At 50.1% G+C, this 15,167-nt stretch overlaps 1 protein-coding gene across 6 annotated transcripts in view; it reads left to right on the top strand.

Annotated features, from left to right (window-relative positions):
• The first annotated feature begins 514 nt into the window (after positions 1-514).
• Positions 515-15,167, top strand: part of OVOL2 (ovo like zinc finger 2) — a 30,768-nt gene continuing 16,115 nt past the window's right edge. The window contains exons 1-3 of one of the 6 annotated variants that reach the window (XM_019462449.2): positions 2,280-2,324; positions 2,570-2,675; positions 2,992-3,218. In XM_019462449.2, the coding sequence (XP_019317994.1) occupies positions 3,186-3,218 (33 nt within the window). In that variant the 5' untranslated portion in view covers positions 2,280-2,324; positions 2,570-2,675; positions 2,992-3,185. Of the gene's footprint in view, positions 2,325-2,354; positions 2,676-2,991; positions 3,219-4,248; positions 4,454-15,167 lie in introns of those variants that run through there. The other 5 variants (XM_019462444.2, XM_019462446.2, XM_019462447.2 and 2 more) reach the window with 5 other exon arrangements.

Genomic DNA, 15,167 nt, shown 5'->3' with positions numbered 1-15,167 from the left:
ACAATCTTCGAACACAAGTGTACTTATTCTTATTTTTTATTCCGAATCCCCCAAACCTTGCACTGCTTCTCCAGGTTCCTAGCCTTATTAGTCTGTCATTCTACAGCCTTTTCAGATAAAGGACAAAGTGGTTCAGGCACTCATTGATTTGAAATCCAATAAGAGAAAAAAAAATGTTAATGGGGCTGGCTGACTTTTTCATGAAATCAGGAATTTTGAACGAAGGGAAGTTCTAAAGATTTTTATTGAGATGGGAGGTGATTCTGTGATTTCACAGTTTTACTTTATTTTACTTTCATTCCACCAAGCTCCTTCTTTCCGAAAAATCTTCAGTTTGTTGGTAGGTAAAATACATCCTCAGAGTCTCCCAGAAGCTGCGCCATCAGCCTTAAAGACTAAAAAGAAGCCTCGTTTCCTTGTGCCGCTATAGAAATGTCTTCCTTCTCCACACCCGGCTTAACCGGATCAAAGTCTTTTTCATTCTTCGTTGATTGTTCTCAGAAAATCTGGAGTCCAGACAGGCTTGAGCCAAGACAGGGTGACCTCTTGAGGGCAGACCCCGAGGCATGGCGCTTCTCTTCCCTTCGCAGACCCAGGAGAGCTGCGCCCCCTCTCCGTGCGCGGAAAGAGTACTCCAGCCGAGCCGAGAAATCCGTTACCAGGCTGCTGTGTCCCCAAGGGCCATTCCAGGGCGGAAGAGGACGGGGAAAACCGCTGTGTCGATTCCTCGGCCCTGTGGGCCGGGCGCGCAGCGGGTCGGGTTACAGACAGGTGAGTCTGGCGGATGGGCGAGCTGCGGGCGCCTGGGAGCTCCTGGCGAGACGCGCCCCGGCAGCCCCCGAGCCCGCACGAGTCTGCTCACCCACAGGAGGGGTGCGCCCACCGCAGCGGTGGAGGCAGTGCTGCGCGTCCCCGGGCGCACCCGAGCAGGGGCCGTGAGAGGGACAGCGCGCGCCCCAAACGCCGGCACTGCTGGTCTTAGAAACTTGGCATCTTTCTCTTACCAACTCCTCTTCCTTCTCTCCCAACTCCCCCTCCGCGAATAAAGCCCTAGAGGAAAAACCAAAACCAAAAATAAATACAAAGCTCTCCAGCCACCTCCCCAGTAGCAGCCCGTCTTCATTTACTGGGAAAGGTATTTCCCAGCCTGTGATTTCGGGGAGCGGGCAGTTAGGCGAAGACTGTAATGGGAGTGGGCAAGGATAAGAGATTTGTTTCGGAGCTGCGTTTGCATAACAGGCGCTCGGCTTTTGTTTCCATTGTGTGTTTATTTGGGTTGATGAGGCTCTTGGGGTGGTAGGTCTTGGGATGGAAGCTGCTTTAGCAGAGCAAGCTGACTTGTTTTCCCCAGATTGTGTGGCACAGATCAGTAATAACGACGTGTTCTAAAGCTGCCGAGCTTTAAGTCATATTATTACTGTGCTTATTTGGGGGGACTGTTGTAAATGATGGGGATCTTGAGTCCCCAAGTCGCCCTCTTTACCAGAACAGAGCCCTGGATAATCTCCCTGCCGCCTCCCCCTTCCGCCCGCCGGGATTTCAACTAGCCGCGGAAACCATCCACAAAGTCCGGAGGAACTGAGCCATTTTCTTGCTTGCTTGTCGGAGACAAATCCACCCGGGGGCGGGGGATGGTGGTGGTGTGTGCAACTCGCAGGAAGCTCCAGCTCTTAGGATGGACGCCCCGGGAAGCGGACCTGGGGGCTAACCTCTAAGAGTTTGCCCTGAGGTGCTCGTGATGGGGAATGGGGCGAGAGGCTGATCAAAAAACGTTCTTCCCTTTTTAAAAAGGGGAGGGGGGGAAAGAATCAGACGTTAAATTCTTTTGCAAACATTCATGCCTAAGGAAGGGCTGGAACAGGCAGCCCCGGCCGCCGGAACCGGTCGGACAGGTAGCGAGCTTGTTGACACCGTTATGTTGCAGGGCGCATGCTCACTCCCAAGTTTCCTGGTGTCTCTTCTATTCCACCTTATGAAACTTTTTCCCCGGCGTGGTCTCACCCGCGATTTAAGGCATAGGTGTCGCCGAGCCCGGAGGCTGGGAGTCGCCGGGCGTGCGGGGGAGAGGCCTGGGCCGCGGCGCGGCGGGGGGCGGAGGGAGAGGGCAGGCTAGGCGGGAAGGTGGGCTCTGGCCGCCGGGAGCCGGGGACCGAGTCACTGCCGCAGCCCCTATCGGGGAGCAGCCGGCAGGAAGGGGGCCGCCGGCCGGGGAGGGGGCCACACCATGCCCAAAGTCTTCCTGGTGAAGAGGAGGAGCCCGGGGGTCTCTGTCCGCAGCTGGGATGAGCTCCCGGATGAGGAAAGGGCAGACACCTACATCCCAGGTGAGCGCCGCGCGGGGGCCGGGCCTGGGCGCGGGACTCCCGGGGTGGGGGCAGGGGTGTCCGGGATCCCTCAGCTCACGGCGGGGGCCGAACTGCCCACCCCATGCCCCCTCTTTCGGGGCGGGGGGAGGTCCTTGAGGCGCGTGAAGACGGAGAGGGAGAGGCTGGGGAACCCGCGACGCCCTGCGCCCCCTTCCTCCTAATGGGCGCCTGTAATTGCCCGGCGGCGGGACCGTTGGCTGCAGCGCGGGACGAGGTGGCCCAGGAGGGGAGACTGAAGGCCAGTAGGGGCTCCTCTCGGTCCCATGCCTTCATAGAGTCGCCCCAGGATCCGTCAGCCCCTCGGGCTAGGTAGGTTGAAGTCAGACCCCTATCCCCTCATCCCAGGGAGAGGCAACTTGGCGCGTAGTGTCCCCAGCCGCCCGAGGCCCTCGGTTCCTTGTGGGCGCGGGAATGGGACCGAGGAGCCGCCCCCCCCCCCCCCTCAACCCCGTGCTCGCTCGGGAGGCCGAGCCGGGGACTCTCTCGTCCACCCCCGCGTGTTGCCCACTTGGCCTGGTGCCCAGGTCCAGGGCGGGGCGGCGGCACCGCCCGCAGGTCAAACTGCCGCGGACTCCCGGGCCTGACGCCGCGTGTCTGTGTCGGGGCGCCGCCCCTCCCTCCGCAGTGGGCCTGGGCCGTCTGCTCCACGACCCCCCCGAGGACTGCCGCAGCGACGGCGGCAGTAGCAGCAGCAGCGGCGGCAGCAGCAGCAGCGCGGGGGAGCCTGGAGGCGCCGAGAGCAGCTCGTCCCCGCGCGCCCCCGAGCGCGAAATCCCCGAGCCTGGCGACGCAGAGGGCCCGGGTGGACACCTGGCGGCGATGCAGCGCCCAGTCGCTAGGTCGAAAATCAAGGTATGGTGTCGACTCTGCCCCCGCCGCCACCTGCACCACGCCCTGGCGTCGGGCTCCGGGAACCCGCGCCCCTCCCTGCAGCTCCCGCCCGCGCACCCGGGCACCGGTGCACCCCGGCACCGAGCGCGCCTGCCGCGCCGTTCCTGCACCTGCCTCTGGGTCTCGGCCAGGGCGGCTCAGCGCGTCCTCCCGCCTGCTGGGTAGCCAGCGGCCCGCGCCGCTGAGCCTTGGAGCCGGCACAGTCTGCCGGGGTGGCCTCTGGAACTGCTTAAAAGACCCAGGCCCAGCTTCCTCCCTCCAGCAGCCCAGTGTGTGTGCAGGGCCTGAAGAATCACCAGGCCGTCGGGGTTCCCGGGTTCAGAAAGGAGGGACCCAGGCTCTCAGCAATTCCGTTCTCTGGGGCGCATTTCCTAGCGCTATGTGAATTCTGAGTTCCACACACTTGCTTGCGTTCTGGAGACCGAGGCGGCAGTTTGGCACACAGTGGCCCTCTCGCAATAACAGCTATTCCCAGTGACAATTATGGAGTGCCCGTTAGACTCGAGGCCTGTGCTGGGCACTTTAAATTTGTCATACCTCTCCAATCTTCTTTAATTAAACTGATGGATAAAAGGGTTCACCTGAAAATTGCCTCAGTGCCCCGCCCCCAGTGGGTTGGAGTGTTTGTTACCCTCCCTTACCATCCTTCAGCAACCCCCTCCCCCTAGTCTTCTAGAATTGTAGGCGACATCTTATCAGGACACCCATCTGGCTTTTCTGGGTAGAACTTCCATGATCGCCTGCTCAAATGTATCCGCTACCCCCAAGATTAAGGAATCCCATTCCACTGACTCAGTCAGCTGGAGCCAGGGAGTGGTGTTTTAGGAATCACATGACCCCATTTCCGAGCTTGGTGGGACTCTGCGGGCTCCAGGCCCTCTTAGTGGGCGAGAATTCTGGAGCGCTCCAAGGCGGTCCTGCAGCCCAGCTGCCCAGGGCGGGGGGGGGGGGGGGGGGGGGGGGGCGGGATGGGGGTATGGGGAGGAGGAACTCCAGTGTTCGCTGTGGATTGGGTGACACTAGGTTACTTTTCCTGGGCGAGGCCATCCCTCCCTATGCATATTCCTGGTTCCTGGGGTTTAGCTTGGGGGCGGGCTAGGGTGCATTTGGTTATGAATTGAGGCTAGAGGCTGGAGCTGGAATCCTCGGGAAAAGACCTCTTTAAAGGTTACTGCGGTGCCGCGTGCTGCTCGGTGGTAAGTGGTGCTGCTGAGGTTCAAAGTCAGCTGGCCTGAGGCTTTTCTGGGCCAGATGGGGTTAAGTGGGAGGGGACAGTTTGCCTGAGGCTGGTAGCTCTGCCCTCCAGGAAATTCTAAGTGTCCCACTTGCATATTTATCACCGGGCTGGAAGGACAATTGCAACGTTGTTTTGGGATTGACTGTGGTCCGTTTGCCCCTCTGTCCCCCAATTTCCCAGATTACCCTGGGAAGAAAGTGGCAGGGGAGAAAGGTCTAGTCCCTTAACCAGCATTTTAGGAGCTCTCTCTTGTCTCAGGTAAACAGCGCCATCGTAGCCCTGGATTAAAGGAATAAATAAACCACAATCTTATTTCTGTGATCTTGCCTACAAACCGCCCCAAGGGCTGCGGGGTGGTGAGTTTGCTCCTCCACCTTAGCATAGCTTCCGGAGAAGTTTTATTTGTTTACTGAGGATGCTTAGATTCCTTTTCCCTTTCAGCTTCCGTCGGAAAATAGATATCTTGGTGTTAAGATGCTCCAAGCCTCCAGAATTATCATCTGTGGTATTGGCCGTTTTCAAATGACTGTCCAAATTGCCCGTGACTTAGCATATTGGGTAATTCTCTTGTTCTGTGAAAAATATGCTGGACTCTTAAGAATTAGGTTCTCCAAGCGCCTGGTGGCTCAGTTGGTTGAGCATCCTCTTGATTTTGGCTCAGGTCATGATCCCAGGGTCATGGGATTAAGCCCCTCCTCGGGCTCCACGCTGAGCATGGAACCTGCTTAAGACTCTCTCTCTCTCTCTCTCTCTCTCTCTCTCTCTCTGTCTCTCTCTCTTTCTCTGCCCCTCTCCCCTGCTGGTGGGCTCTCTCTCTCTAAAATAAATTAAAAAAAAAAATTAGTTTCTTAACTAGAAGAAAAGAAATACCACTCAAGAATGAGGCCCATGCATGAAGCATAATGATTGAGTTTGAGTAAGCAGCTGGCTCACAGGAGTAGAGGAGGGGCAGGTTTGAGCCAGTGCCCTGCAGAGAGAGGCAACATCCCATCTAATTTTTTGGAGTGCCTTCTGTGTGCTAGGCAGCCAGGAGATAAAAATGTTCCCAGCCTGGTGTTCTAGAATCATTTGACCGAAACAGTTAAGCCCCCAGCCTCTGGTTTTGTCACTTCTTAGCTGTGTGACTTTAGGCAAGTTGCTAATCTTTCTGGGCCTCTGTTTCCTTGTCTGTGAAATGGGAATAATAATGAAACCTACCTCATAGAGTGGTGAAAATAAATGAGTAAAGAGGGGAATGTGGTAGGTGCCCTTTAACTCTAGCTGGGATTGTCTGGGTTGGTGGGGAGACACAAATACTAATTATTAACTCTGTTACAGCAAAGGGAATGCTAAAGCATGTGCAAAGATGTAATTCTGAGCAGGGAAGGTTTCTTGGTGTGGATTTGAGGGTGGGGAAGTGGGGGAGAGTCAGGCTTTAGGGGCGTATGGCTGAGCCCAAAACTTGAGTCAGTAAAGGACTCAAAGCTATGGTGCCCGAAGATAGAGAATGGACCTGCTGGGTCAGAGATCAAGTGGGAGGTGAGAAACTGGGACAGGATGAGGTGGTGAAGGGGCCAAGCCAAGAGGTGGGGGTGCGCTTGGGCAGGCGGAGGAGGGCTCTGGAAGGGTTTTGAGAAGGAAGACCTCAGTTGGGTCCATCTTACCAACTGTCTTAGAGATATATTATCTGTCCCGAGTCTTTTTTTTTTTTTCTTTTGTATTAGAGAGAGAGGGTGCAAGTGAGCAAGGGAGAGAGGGAGAGAGAAAGAAGGAGGGCTCCCGGAAGCAAGGCTCTAACTCATGAGCCATGAGATCATGACCTGAGCTGAAGTCAGATGCTCAACTGACTGAACCACTCAGGGGCCCCTCTGTCCTGAGTCTTACTTCCCTCATCTGTAAAATGGAAAAGCAATGGAATCAGCCTCTCAGAAGTGACGGTTAGATGAAATAAGGGCTGCAGAATGTCTAGCACTTCTGTGCATGTATAAATTGCCAGTAGGAAGTTAGTTTAATAGTGATGGATGGCAGATTCCGTTAACTTCCAGTATTTTGTTGCCTCCAGTGGGTACTAGGGATTTGCCAATCTGGTTGTGCTTGTGAGTGGATCTGGAAAGGAGTCCTAGGTGCTGGTTAGGAAAATGGCTCTTCCCAGCCTGTCTGCCTTCTGACTGTGTGCCTCAGTGCGGTTTGCAAAATCGTCTCTTTACTGCTGAGGATTCAGTAATTTTCCAAACAGATTCGGGGGTGGGGGGTGGGGGGTAGATCATGTGCATCTGAGAAGGCGGTCGTGACAGGTCTAGGTGGCTTTAAGTCTCTTTTGTCCTGAGCCCATTTGCAGGAATCTAGCTGTGGAGCAGAGACCCCCAGACACCCTGATCACCATTGCCCTTCCTTTGAAGGTTTATCAGAAACTAAGTAACTCTGAAGTGAAATCAGTCAATTGACTGATGTTTTTCCTTCCTGTCTCAGTGGGTGGTGGGACCCAGGTGCAAGTATAGAATAGCAAATGAATCTCCTCCTTTTCCCCTTCTGTTCCCTTCCTTTGGCCTCTTCCAAGGATACTTCAAAAGGAACTGAGTGTAGAATTCCTTCTAAAGTATTTTTGGTCTTTTACCTGGCTCTGTAGTCTGAGTCTTCAAGTAGTGCCAGATATGTGAAGGTGCAGTAGTCTTTTTCCTTTTTTTTTTCTCATCATTTTTCATTTGTGGAGACTTTCAGAGGCATAGGGCCCGTTACCCCACCCCAACAACCGTTCTTCTATGGCTGGTCCTGCCCATCCAGCCCACATCTAACGCCCGACACGTGATTTTGAAGCAAATCTCAGTTATCCTATTATTTCAACCATAAATAACTCAGAATGTGCCTGTGATAGATAAAGATCAAGGTACACGATCACACCCATGTTAACAATGGTGTTCACATTGCTAATTGTCTCATAAATTCATACTTTTTTTTTTTTTTTTCCCAGTTTGCTGAGTCCCGTCCACACAATGTCTATACATTGTAATTGACTGACATGTCTTTCAGGTCTCTTTTAATTTACACATTCCCCCCCACCCCCCATCTCTTGTCCATTTCCTTACAAGTTAATTATTGAAGAGATGAGTAATTTGCTTGGAGAGTTTCTAACAATCTGGATTTTGAGGAATGCATCACCACAGAGGCTAATGCTCCTCGGTCTCCTAGATTTTCTCTAAATAGGTAATTGGGTGGAGTGCCTGGGTGGCTCAGTTGGTTAAGCATCCAACTTCAGCTCAGGTCATGATCCCACTGTTAGTGGGTTTGAGCCCCACGTCGGGCTCTGTGCTGACAGTTCAGAGCCTGGAGCTGCTTCAGATTCTGTGTCTTCCTCACTCTGCCACTCTCCCACTCTCCCACTCGTGTTCTGTCTCTCCGAAATGAATAAACGTTAAAAAAAATTATTTTATTTTTTTAATTAAAAAAATTATTTTATTTTTTTAATTAAAAAAATTATTTTTAATGTTTCTTTATTTTTGAGAGAGAGAGAGCAGGGGAAGGGCAGAGAGGGAAACACAGAATCTGAAGCAGGCTCCAGGCTCTGAGCTGTCAGCACAGAGCCCGACGGGGAGCTCGAACTCACGGACTGTGAGATCATGACCTGAGCCGAAAGTCGACCGCTTAACCGACTAAGCCACTCAGGCACCCCCAAATTTTTTTTTTAAATGTGGGTAGTTGGTTCTGCAGCTGCACTGTCCAGTGTAGTAGCGAAAGTCACGTGTGACAATTTAAATTTAAACTAAGTAAAATTAAATATTAAGTTCCTCAGTTGCACAAGCCACATTTCAGGTGCTTAGTAACCATGTGTGAGCAGTGGCTACTGTATCGGACAGTACAAATTAGAACATTTCTTTCATTGCAGAAAGTTCTATCAACACTGCTTTAGGTGTCTGATCAGGTGTATTTGTTTTAGCTAAATAGTCTGTCACAGTGGGGGGCACCTATTAACATCCGGAAAGCACATAATATTTGGTTGTCTCTCTGTGATGTCAGCAGTTGTTGATATTCAGGGTCTAAATATTGTAGGTTATTAGGGGTTGTGATATTCTGTCCTTTGTTTATTAGTTGATATTCTTGTACAGAGATACACTTTGCCTCATCTGCTGTTTGGTTCCCAGTGAGACAGTTCATTCAGGAAAGGCCAGATAAGATTCCCTTTATTTACCAGTTTTCTTTTTTTTTTTTTTTAATTTATTTTTGGGACAGAGAGAGACAGAGCATGAACGGGGGAGGGGCAGAGAGAGGAAGACACAGAATCGGAAACAGGCTCCAGGCTCTGAGCCATCAGCCCAGAGCCTGACGCGGGGCTCGAACTCACGGACCGCGAGATCGTGACCTGGCTGAAGTCGGACGCTTAACCGACTGCGCCACCCAGGCGCCCCTATTTACCAGTTTTCAAGATAACCGGTTGGGTCACCAGAATTCTATAGCTATGGCCAACTTGTTTATTTTTAAATATGTTGTGAATCACGGATTTCAGTAGTTTTAAAAAACCCATCCATTTGCTTTTGGAAGAGAACATAGCTCTGTCCCTAACTCCTTACCTATTGTCTGTTATCTCATAAGACAGAATTGGATGCCCCTCACCCCACCCCCATTGTAACTCACTAACCATGTCCCTTACATTTGGCTGACCAGGCTCCTCTTCTTGACTCTAGACCCACCAAAGGCAAGGAACATTCCTCCTGGGCTTTTTGTATACCCAGCACCTGGTACAGTAATGCCTGACTCATAGCAGGACATAGGTCAACATAGGACAGAAGTACAGGTGGGGAAGAAGGAATCAACAGTCCCTAGATGTAAATGACAGCATTTGGAGGAAAATAGGTGAGAAGAAAATGTAAATCTGGGGAAATATCTGGACTAGATGCTCAAAAAAGGCCAGATTAATTAAAAGGGGGAAAAGGAATGGGGGAACCATGTAAGTGTTAATTGCACCAGCTTTTAATTTGAACATAGGTGAAGTGGGTTTAGCTGCAGACAACAGAAACCACTGTAGTTAGCTTCAGCTGAGAATGGTTAATGATAGGGTAGTAAATGGACAAAGAACCAGGATTGAACTCCCAGAGCCACACTGCAGAACTGGGCCACCAAGGGAGGTCCACCTTCTGCCTCTATGGCTACCGACTGATGCAGAGTATAGAGTGATTGCCATGTGCCTGCCTCTGTCCAGTTAACTCAGGCCCAGATTCAAACCTCTTGATAGTGTGGGTCATTGGTGGAACCCCAGTGACATCTAGAACCTGTAGCTGTAAAGGGGTCTGGGAAATGCAGTTTGTAGCTTTTTAGCCTCTGCAGTACCGGAAGGCGCACCAGAAAAAGTAGAAATAGTTGCTGAGAAGAGTGTCCATCCAAAGGATCCACTACAGAGAACTTTAAAGCTTGTGTGGTCCAGTCCCCTCATTTGCAAGGAAAGAAAGGTAAAGCCCTGGGGGGAGGGGGGCGGGAGGTGTGTTCATTGAATTTATCACAGTTTTTAGTAGCAAAGCTCAACCCAAGGATCCTTATTTTTTTAGGGTTGCTGTATTGCATTGTAGGAGGTATCCTTGACACCACAGCCATTAGCATTGATGGTCTGACAGGAAGCTGTGATAGGAGACAAACAATAGGATTCATCCCCTCCCTTTCCCCCACATCATGCCCAGACCCGTGGGCCTGTCCAGGGGAAGTGTAGGCACAAGTTTTGCAGACAGCAGGCCACATCCAGAATCTCAGTGTGCGCACCGATAAGTCAGGTGACCAAGAGCAGGTTAGATCTCTTGGAACCTCAGTTTTTTCTGGATTCTAAGGATACTCTTCATTATCTCCGCATTCGAGAAGGTTCTCCATTCTACCATATAGCAGAGCGGTGAAGTCTAAAGAAATGGTACAGGGACCAGGAGGGAGTTTTTTGTCCCAAAGGAATTGGGCAATATGCTTAGCATGTTTTGTTTTGTTTCTTGAGTAATCTGTATGCCCAACATGGGGCTTGAACTCACCACCCCAAAATGAGGAGTCCCGTGCTCTACCAACGGAGGCAGCCAGGCGCTCTGTGCTTAGCATGTGTTAATGCTGAAGCATAGCAAATGTGTCAGTTGGAAATCTTGTCCAAACGGCCCCCACAAGGTGGCCTGGACGCAGTACTCTCCCACAGGAAATAGGACCATTAATACTTTAATAGACTTGTCTGGTGGAAGCATCAACAGACAATAAAGGATTTTCATTTCTTTTTTTTTTTTTTTTTTTTTTGGTTTAGAAGTTTGACAGGTAAGTGACCTTAGCCAGCTTTCAAGTTGGTTGGGGGCCAGCCTAAGTCCTTACCTCCCCCGACACTCCTGACGTTTTCCACAGCCCTGATACAATGATCAGTTTGTTTTTACTGCAAAGACTTTTTTTTTTTTTTTTTAAGAAGAACTAGAGGGGAACCTTGTGTGTTTTTTAAAATGAAAGCCAAGGTCCTGCAGAAAACAGGACAGCAAGCAAGAAAGCGCCCAGCCATGGGGTTGGAGAACCACTCAGTCTCTCTTCCTCTTTCTTGCCCTGAATTAATGTCCAGATTGATGTCCTCTCCCACTGTCCACGGTAGCTTCCCCATTTCATTAGTAAGCCTTTTGCAAAGTGTTGCTTTTGGATTAAGGGTGAGACTGTCAAGCTTTTCCAGAAGGTGGCATGGTGCATATGCCACCCTGGCAGGTCTGGAGCAGTAGCCTATAATTAAACATGTTAGTAATTTCCATATCAAAACACATGAATATTGACCCCCAATGGGATCAAGTCTGCACAGCTTCATGTCTGCTCAGGTCCAGTTTTACTGCTAACACGAGATATGTGAGAATGTTGGTTTTCAGAGCATTTTTGGATTTCAGAGTCGTGGAGGAAGGACTGGGAGTTGGCAGCTCACATTGAAGGTCACTTCTCTTCTTTTTCCCAATCAGAGAGAAAATTCACAAGGCCAATGGAGAGTCAAGGGATTTTGACCAATTACCTTTTACTTAGGATCCCAGAACTTTGGAACTGGTCTATAAGAGTGACAAGTTATTGACCATCAGGTCCTTTTTAAGTAGCTTTTCTTATTTGATTCCTTAATAATCCTGAGAGGCAAATATAGTTATTGTCCACATTTTATGGGTTATGAAATTAAGGCTTAGAGAGGGGGAGTTACCTGCCTACGTCCCACAGACTGTAAGTGGTGGATCAGGGCTTGAACTTAAGAAAAAGGAAAAGAACTGTGCTCTCAGATCCTCATACTTCTGAAGATGGCTCATCTAATACCATTTTATCATTTTTAAAAATCTCTACACGAATGCGGGGCTTAAACTCACAGCCCCGAGATCAAGACTTGCACACTCTACCACCTGAGCCAGCCAGGTGCCTTGCCATTTTATCATTTTTACACGTGGGAAATTGTGGCTCAGGGGTATTAAATGACATCTCGCAAATAGATGACAGCCGGTCTGGGTTTTTATTTGATTCTCAGCATTTCTTGTCTGTTCACTGCACTCTCATTTTGTAACTAAGATAGCCAAGATGTAACTAGTTTGGGTCTACTTGCAGAGTAACAAGGTAAGACTGGTTAACCTTATTTTGAACTTTTAGGAGGTTCAGTGTTAGGTATAAACCTGTGTACGGGGCACCTGGGTGGCTCATTGGGTTAAGCATCCGACTTCAGCTCGGGTCATGATCTCGAGGTTCATGAGCTCAAGACCTGCGTCGGGCTCTGTGCTGACATCTCAGAACCTGGAGCCTGCTTTGGATTCTGTGTATACCTCTCTGCCCCTCCCCTGCTCTCTCTGTCTCTCTCTGTCTCTCTCTTTCAAAAATGAATAAACATTAAAAAAAACAAAACCAAAAAACGTGCATAAACATTGTAAAGATGGCCCAGTGAGCTGACGTGTGACCTGGGGAGGGATTGCTGGCCCTCTAACCCATGAGATGTCATTCCAGGAATCAGATGTGTTGTCTGTACCCTGCAGCCCATCCTGGGAGAGAACATTAGGAAATGTGGCAGATCTGATGTTCTGGAGAGAATGTGCTACATCTCTTACTGTTCCAGTTACGCATTGCTCTTTCACAAATTACCCCAAATTTAGTAGTTTAATTTATTCTGAATTCGAGTTCTGAGGATTGACTGGGCTTAGCTGGGCCATTCTTGCCCGGGGTTTCTCTTGCGGTTGCGGTCAGATGGCAGCCGCCTGGAGTCTTCTGGGGGCTTGACTGGGCTGGACATCAGAGGGCTCACTCATGTGTCTGGCAGCTGATACTCTTTCCTTTTTCTAGCTGTTTTGATTATATGGTTCTAGCATCTTTTAAAAGTCCCTCTTGACGGACATATAGGTATTTCCTGGCCTTTTGCCGTTACAGATGGAATTTCAGGGTACCTGATGTGTGAAATACACTCTGTGGGATAAATTTCACATTTAGGAATTTATCCTACAAATATTCCTTCCTTTCTGAGAAGTGAAACAGTCTGGCAGAAGCTGGCTTCTTCAGCCATGATCTTTTGCCATTAGTTCATCTTAGATCTTTCAACAAGGCTCTCTTAAGGCTTCAAATAGAATTTGTTAATGTCTGGGTGCTGGATTGGTCATAGGTATAGAGAGGTGGCAGACAGTGCTTCAGGGATTGGAGGGTGCACCTTAGGGAAATTCCCTCAAATGAACCCCTGGGTGCTGGCTCAGTTTTCCATCATGTGGAATGGGGATGTATATGATGGTGGAGAAGTGAAAAAATTGCCTTTGTTGAGGCACATTTGGAGAATTTCTATTTTGTTCCAAGAAAACCAGAAGGAAACTCCCCCTTGGACTGGGGGAGGGCGGTTAGTCCTCAGTCTCCTCCCCCGTTATCATGTTTTCTCCTGTGTTAAAAGGCATTCTGTAGCTTGCTCAGATGATCCATTGGCCCTGCACTCCCTCAAAATGTCACTAATCTCCTTTCTATCTTTCAAGATTTTATTCTTTTCAAGCAAAATAATGCCAGTGATTTGAAGTTTTCATCTGGGACTGTAATAGAAAGTAAACAGGAGTTCGGGTTTGGACTATAAGTTGGCAAGTCCTTAAGAACATTCTGCAGGAAGACAGTTCTAGCTTTCTGCACATTCTTAATCAAATTACCTGGGTCAGTTGTCTATGTTCTGCTTTATTAGGCACTTGCTAGCTCTCAATGGCCTTTTTCCTGTGTAGACATGGCCTCAAGGAGCTCCAGGTATTCAGTTTGTGAAGACTTGGGCCATATTTAGTCTTTTCACATCCCTGCAAGGGTTGAAATTACCAAAATGGGGACTTCTGGGCAAGGAGAAGACCTGACCTGTCCTGGCGACAGAAATAGGAAAGTCTTGGGCTCAGCTGGGTCTCCCTCAGGACAAATGCCAGGCCCAACCCTCTTTGGGGGATGCAGGGCAGAGGTGGGACGTGGGAGTTGGAGGCCCAGGATGGTTACCCACTGGGTCAACAACCCAACCCCCGAGGCTGTCCTCCACTGTAGCTTCCAGGGGCCCCTCTGCCTTTTGAGGTAGAGCCCCAAGGAGGACACTGCCCTGCTCTGCTACCACAGCTCTATGGCTCAGGCTAGCCATGTGGAACCACACACAGTCTCTCTCTTTCCCACTGCCCTCTTCTGGAATATTCTTTGCCATTGCCCTCCTCTTCCTCCTCATCTTTGGCTGAGGAGCTCATTTCCTCTGGAAGTGCCTTCCCTCACAGTTTATGTCTGGGGTAGGTGCCTCTCTGAGGTGTCCATTGTGCCCTTGGGCTTCCCAGATATCAGGGGCCTTTTGACTGATCTCCTTCCCTACTAGACTGGCAGCTTCTTGGGATGTCATCCTGGTGACTGTATTGCTTCCAGCTCTGAGCACAGGGCCTGTTGCAGAGAGGGCACTCCAGTGTCAGCTGAGACAAATTAAGCTCCAAGCAGACAAGGAGGCTGACCGAAAAACCCTGTTCTGGGGTCTTGTGCCTTCTACAAGTCTCTTTGTATTTTGCCACCTGTGAGCCATTGCCCATCAACACGCTGTGCACTGGCCTGAGTCTGAGCTTGGGGTGTGGGGGGCAGAAATGTGCACAAACACTTCCTGGCTTCTGCAAAGGCATTTAGTCGAGGAAACCAGATGAACTATGATGAAACATCTGTGCATGATGGAACCTTCTGGAAGTAGTGGAATCAAGTACTGAACTGCCTCATGTCTCAAGGATGGTCTGTGCCACAGTGGCATCTCCTGGGAGCTGGTTAGAAATGCCGCGTCTAGACTCCACCACACCTCCTGAATCAGAACCTGTGTTTTAACAAGCCCCCCAGGGGATCCGTGTGCACGCTGGGGTTTAAGGGCCTTGGTCTTAGGGGTACAGGAAACCAGTTTTGGGCAGAAGCTGCAGAAAAGCTAGCTACATCAGCGAGGCAACAGTTGAGCTGGGTCTCAGTGGAGGGCAATACCCTGGGTGGAGGGGTGGTTGGTGTTGGAGGCTAGGGAGGTGTGTGGAGCCAGGCAAGGACCAAGTCTTCCTGCTAATGATGTTTGTATGAAAATAAGGTTATTAGGCCCTTTTATAAGTAGTAGAGCAATTGGATCAAGCTTCTAAATGATCTGGTTTGGTAACTAAGAAACCTTTGATGAATATATTAGATCTGGTGTTTTTCACCACTTAATTATAGATTCAATTTTCTTCCTTAGAGGCGGCCAGCATGGTTGATGGACCACAAGACTG

Source organism: Panthera pardus, unplaced genomic scaffold (genome assembly GCF_024362965.1).
Source record: "Panthera pardus isolate Hobbes unplaced genomic scaffold, ASM2436296v1 HiC_scaffold_25, whole genome shotgun sequence".
Classification (NCBI taxonomy): domain Eukaryota; kingdom Metazoa; phylum Chordata; class Mammalia; order Carnivora; family Felidae; genus Panthera; species Panthera pardus.
This window is presented reverse-complemented; position numbering and strand designations above follow the sequence as displayed.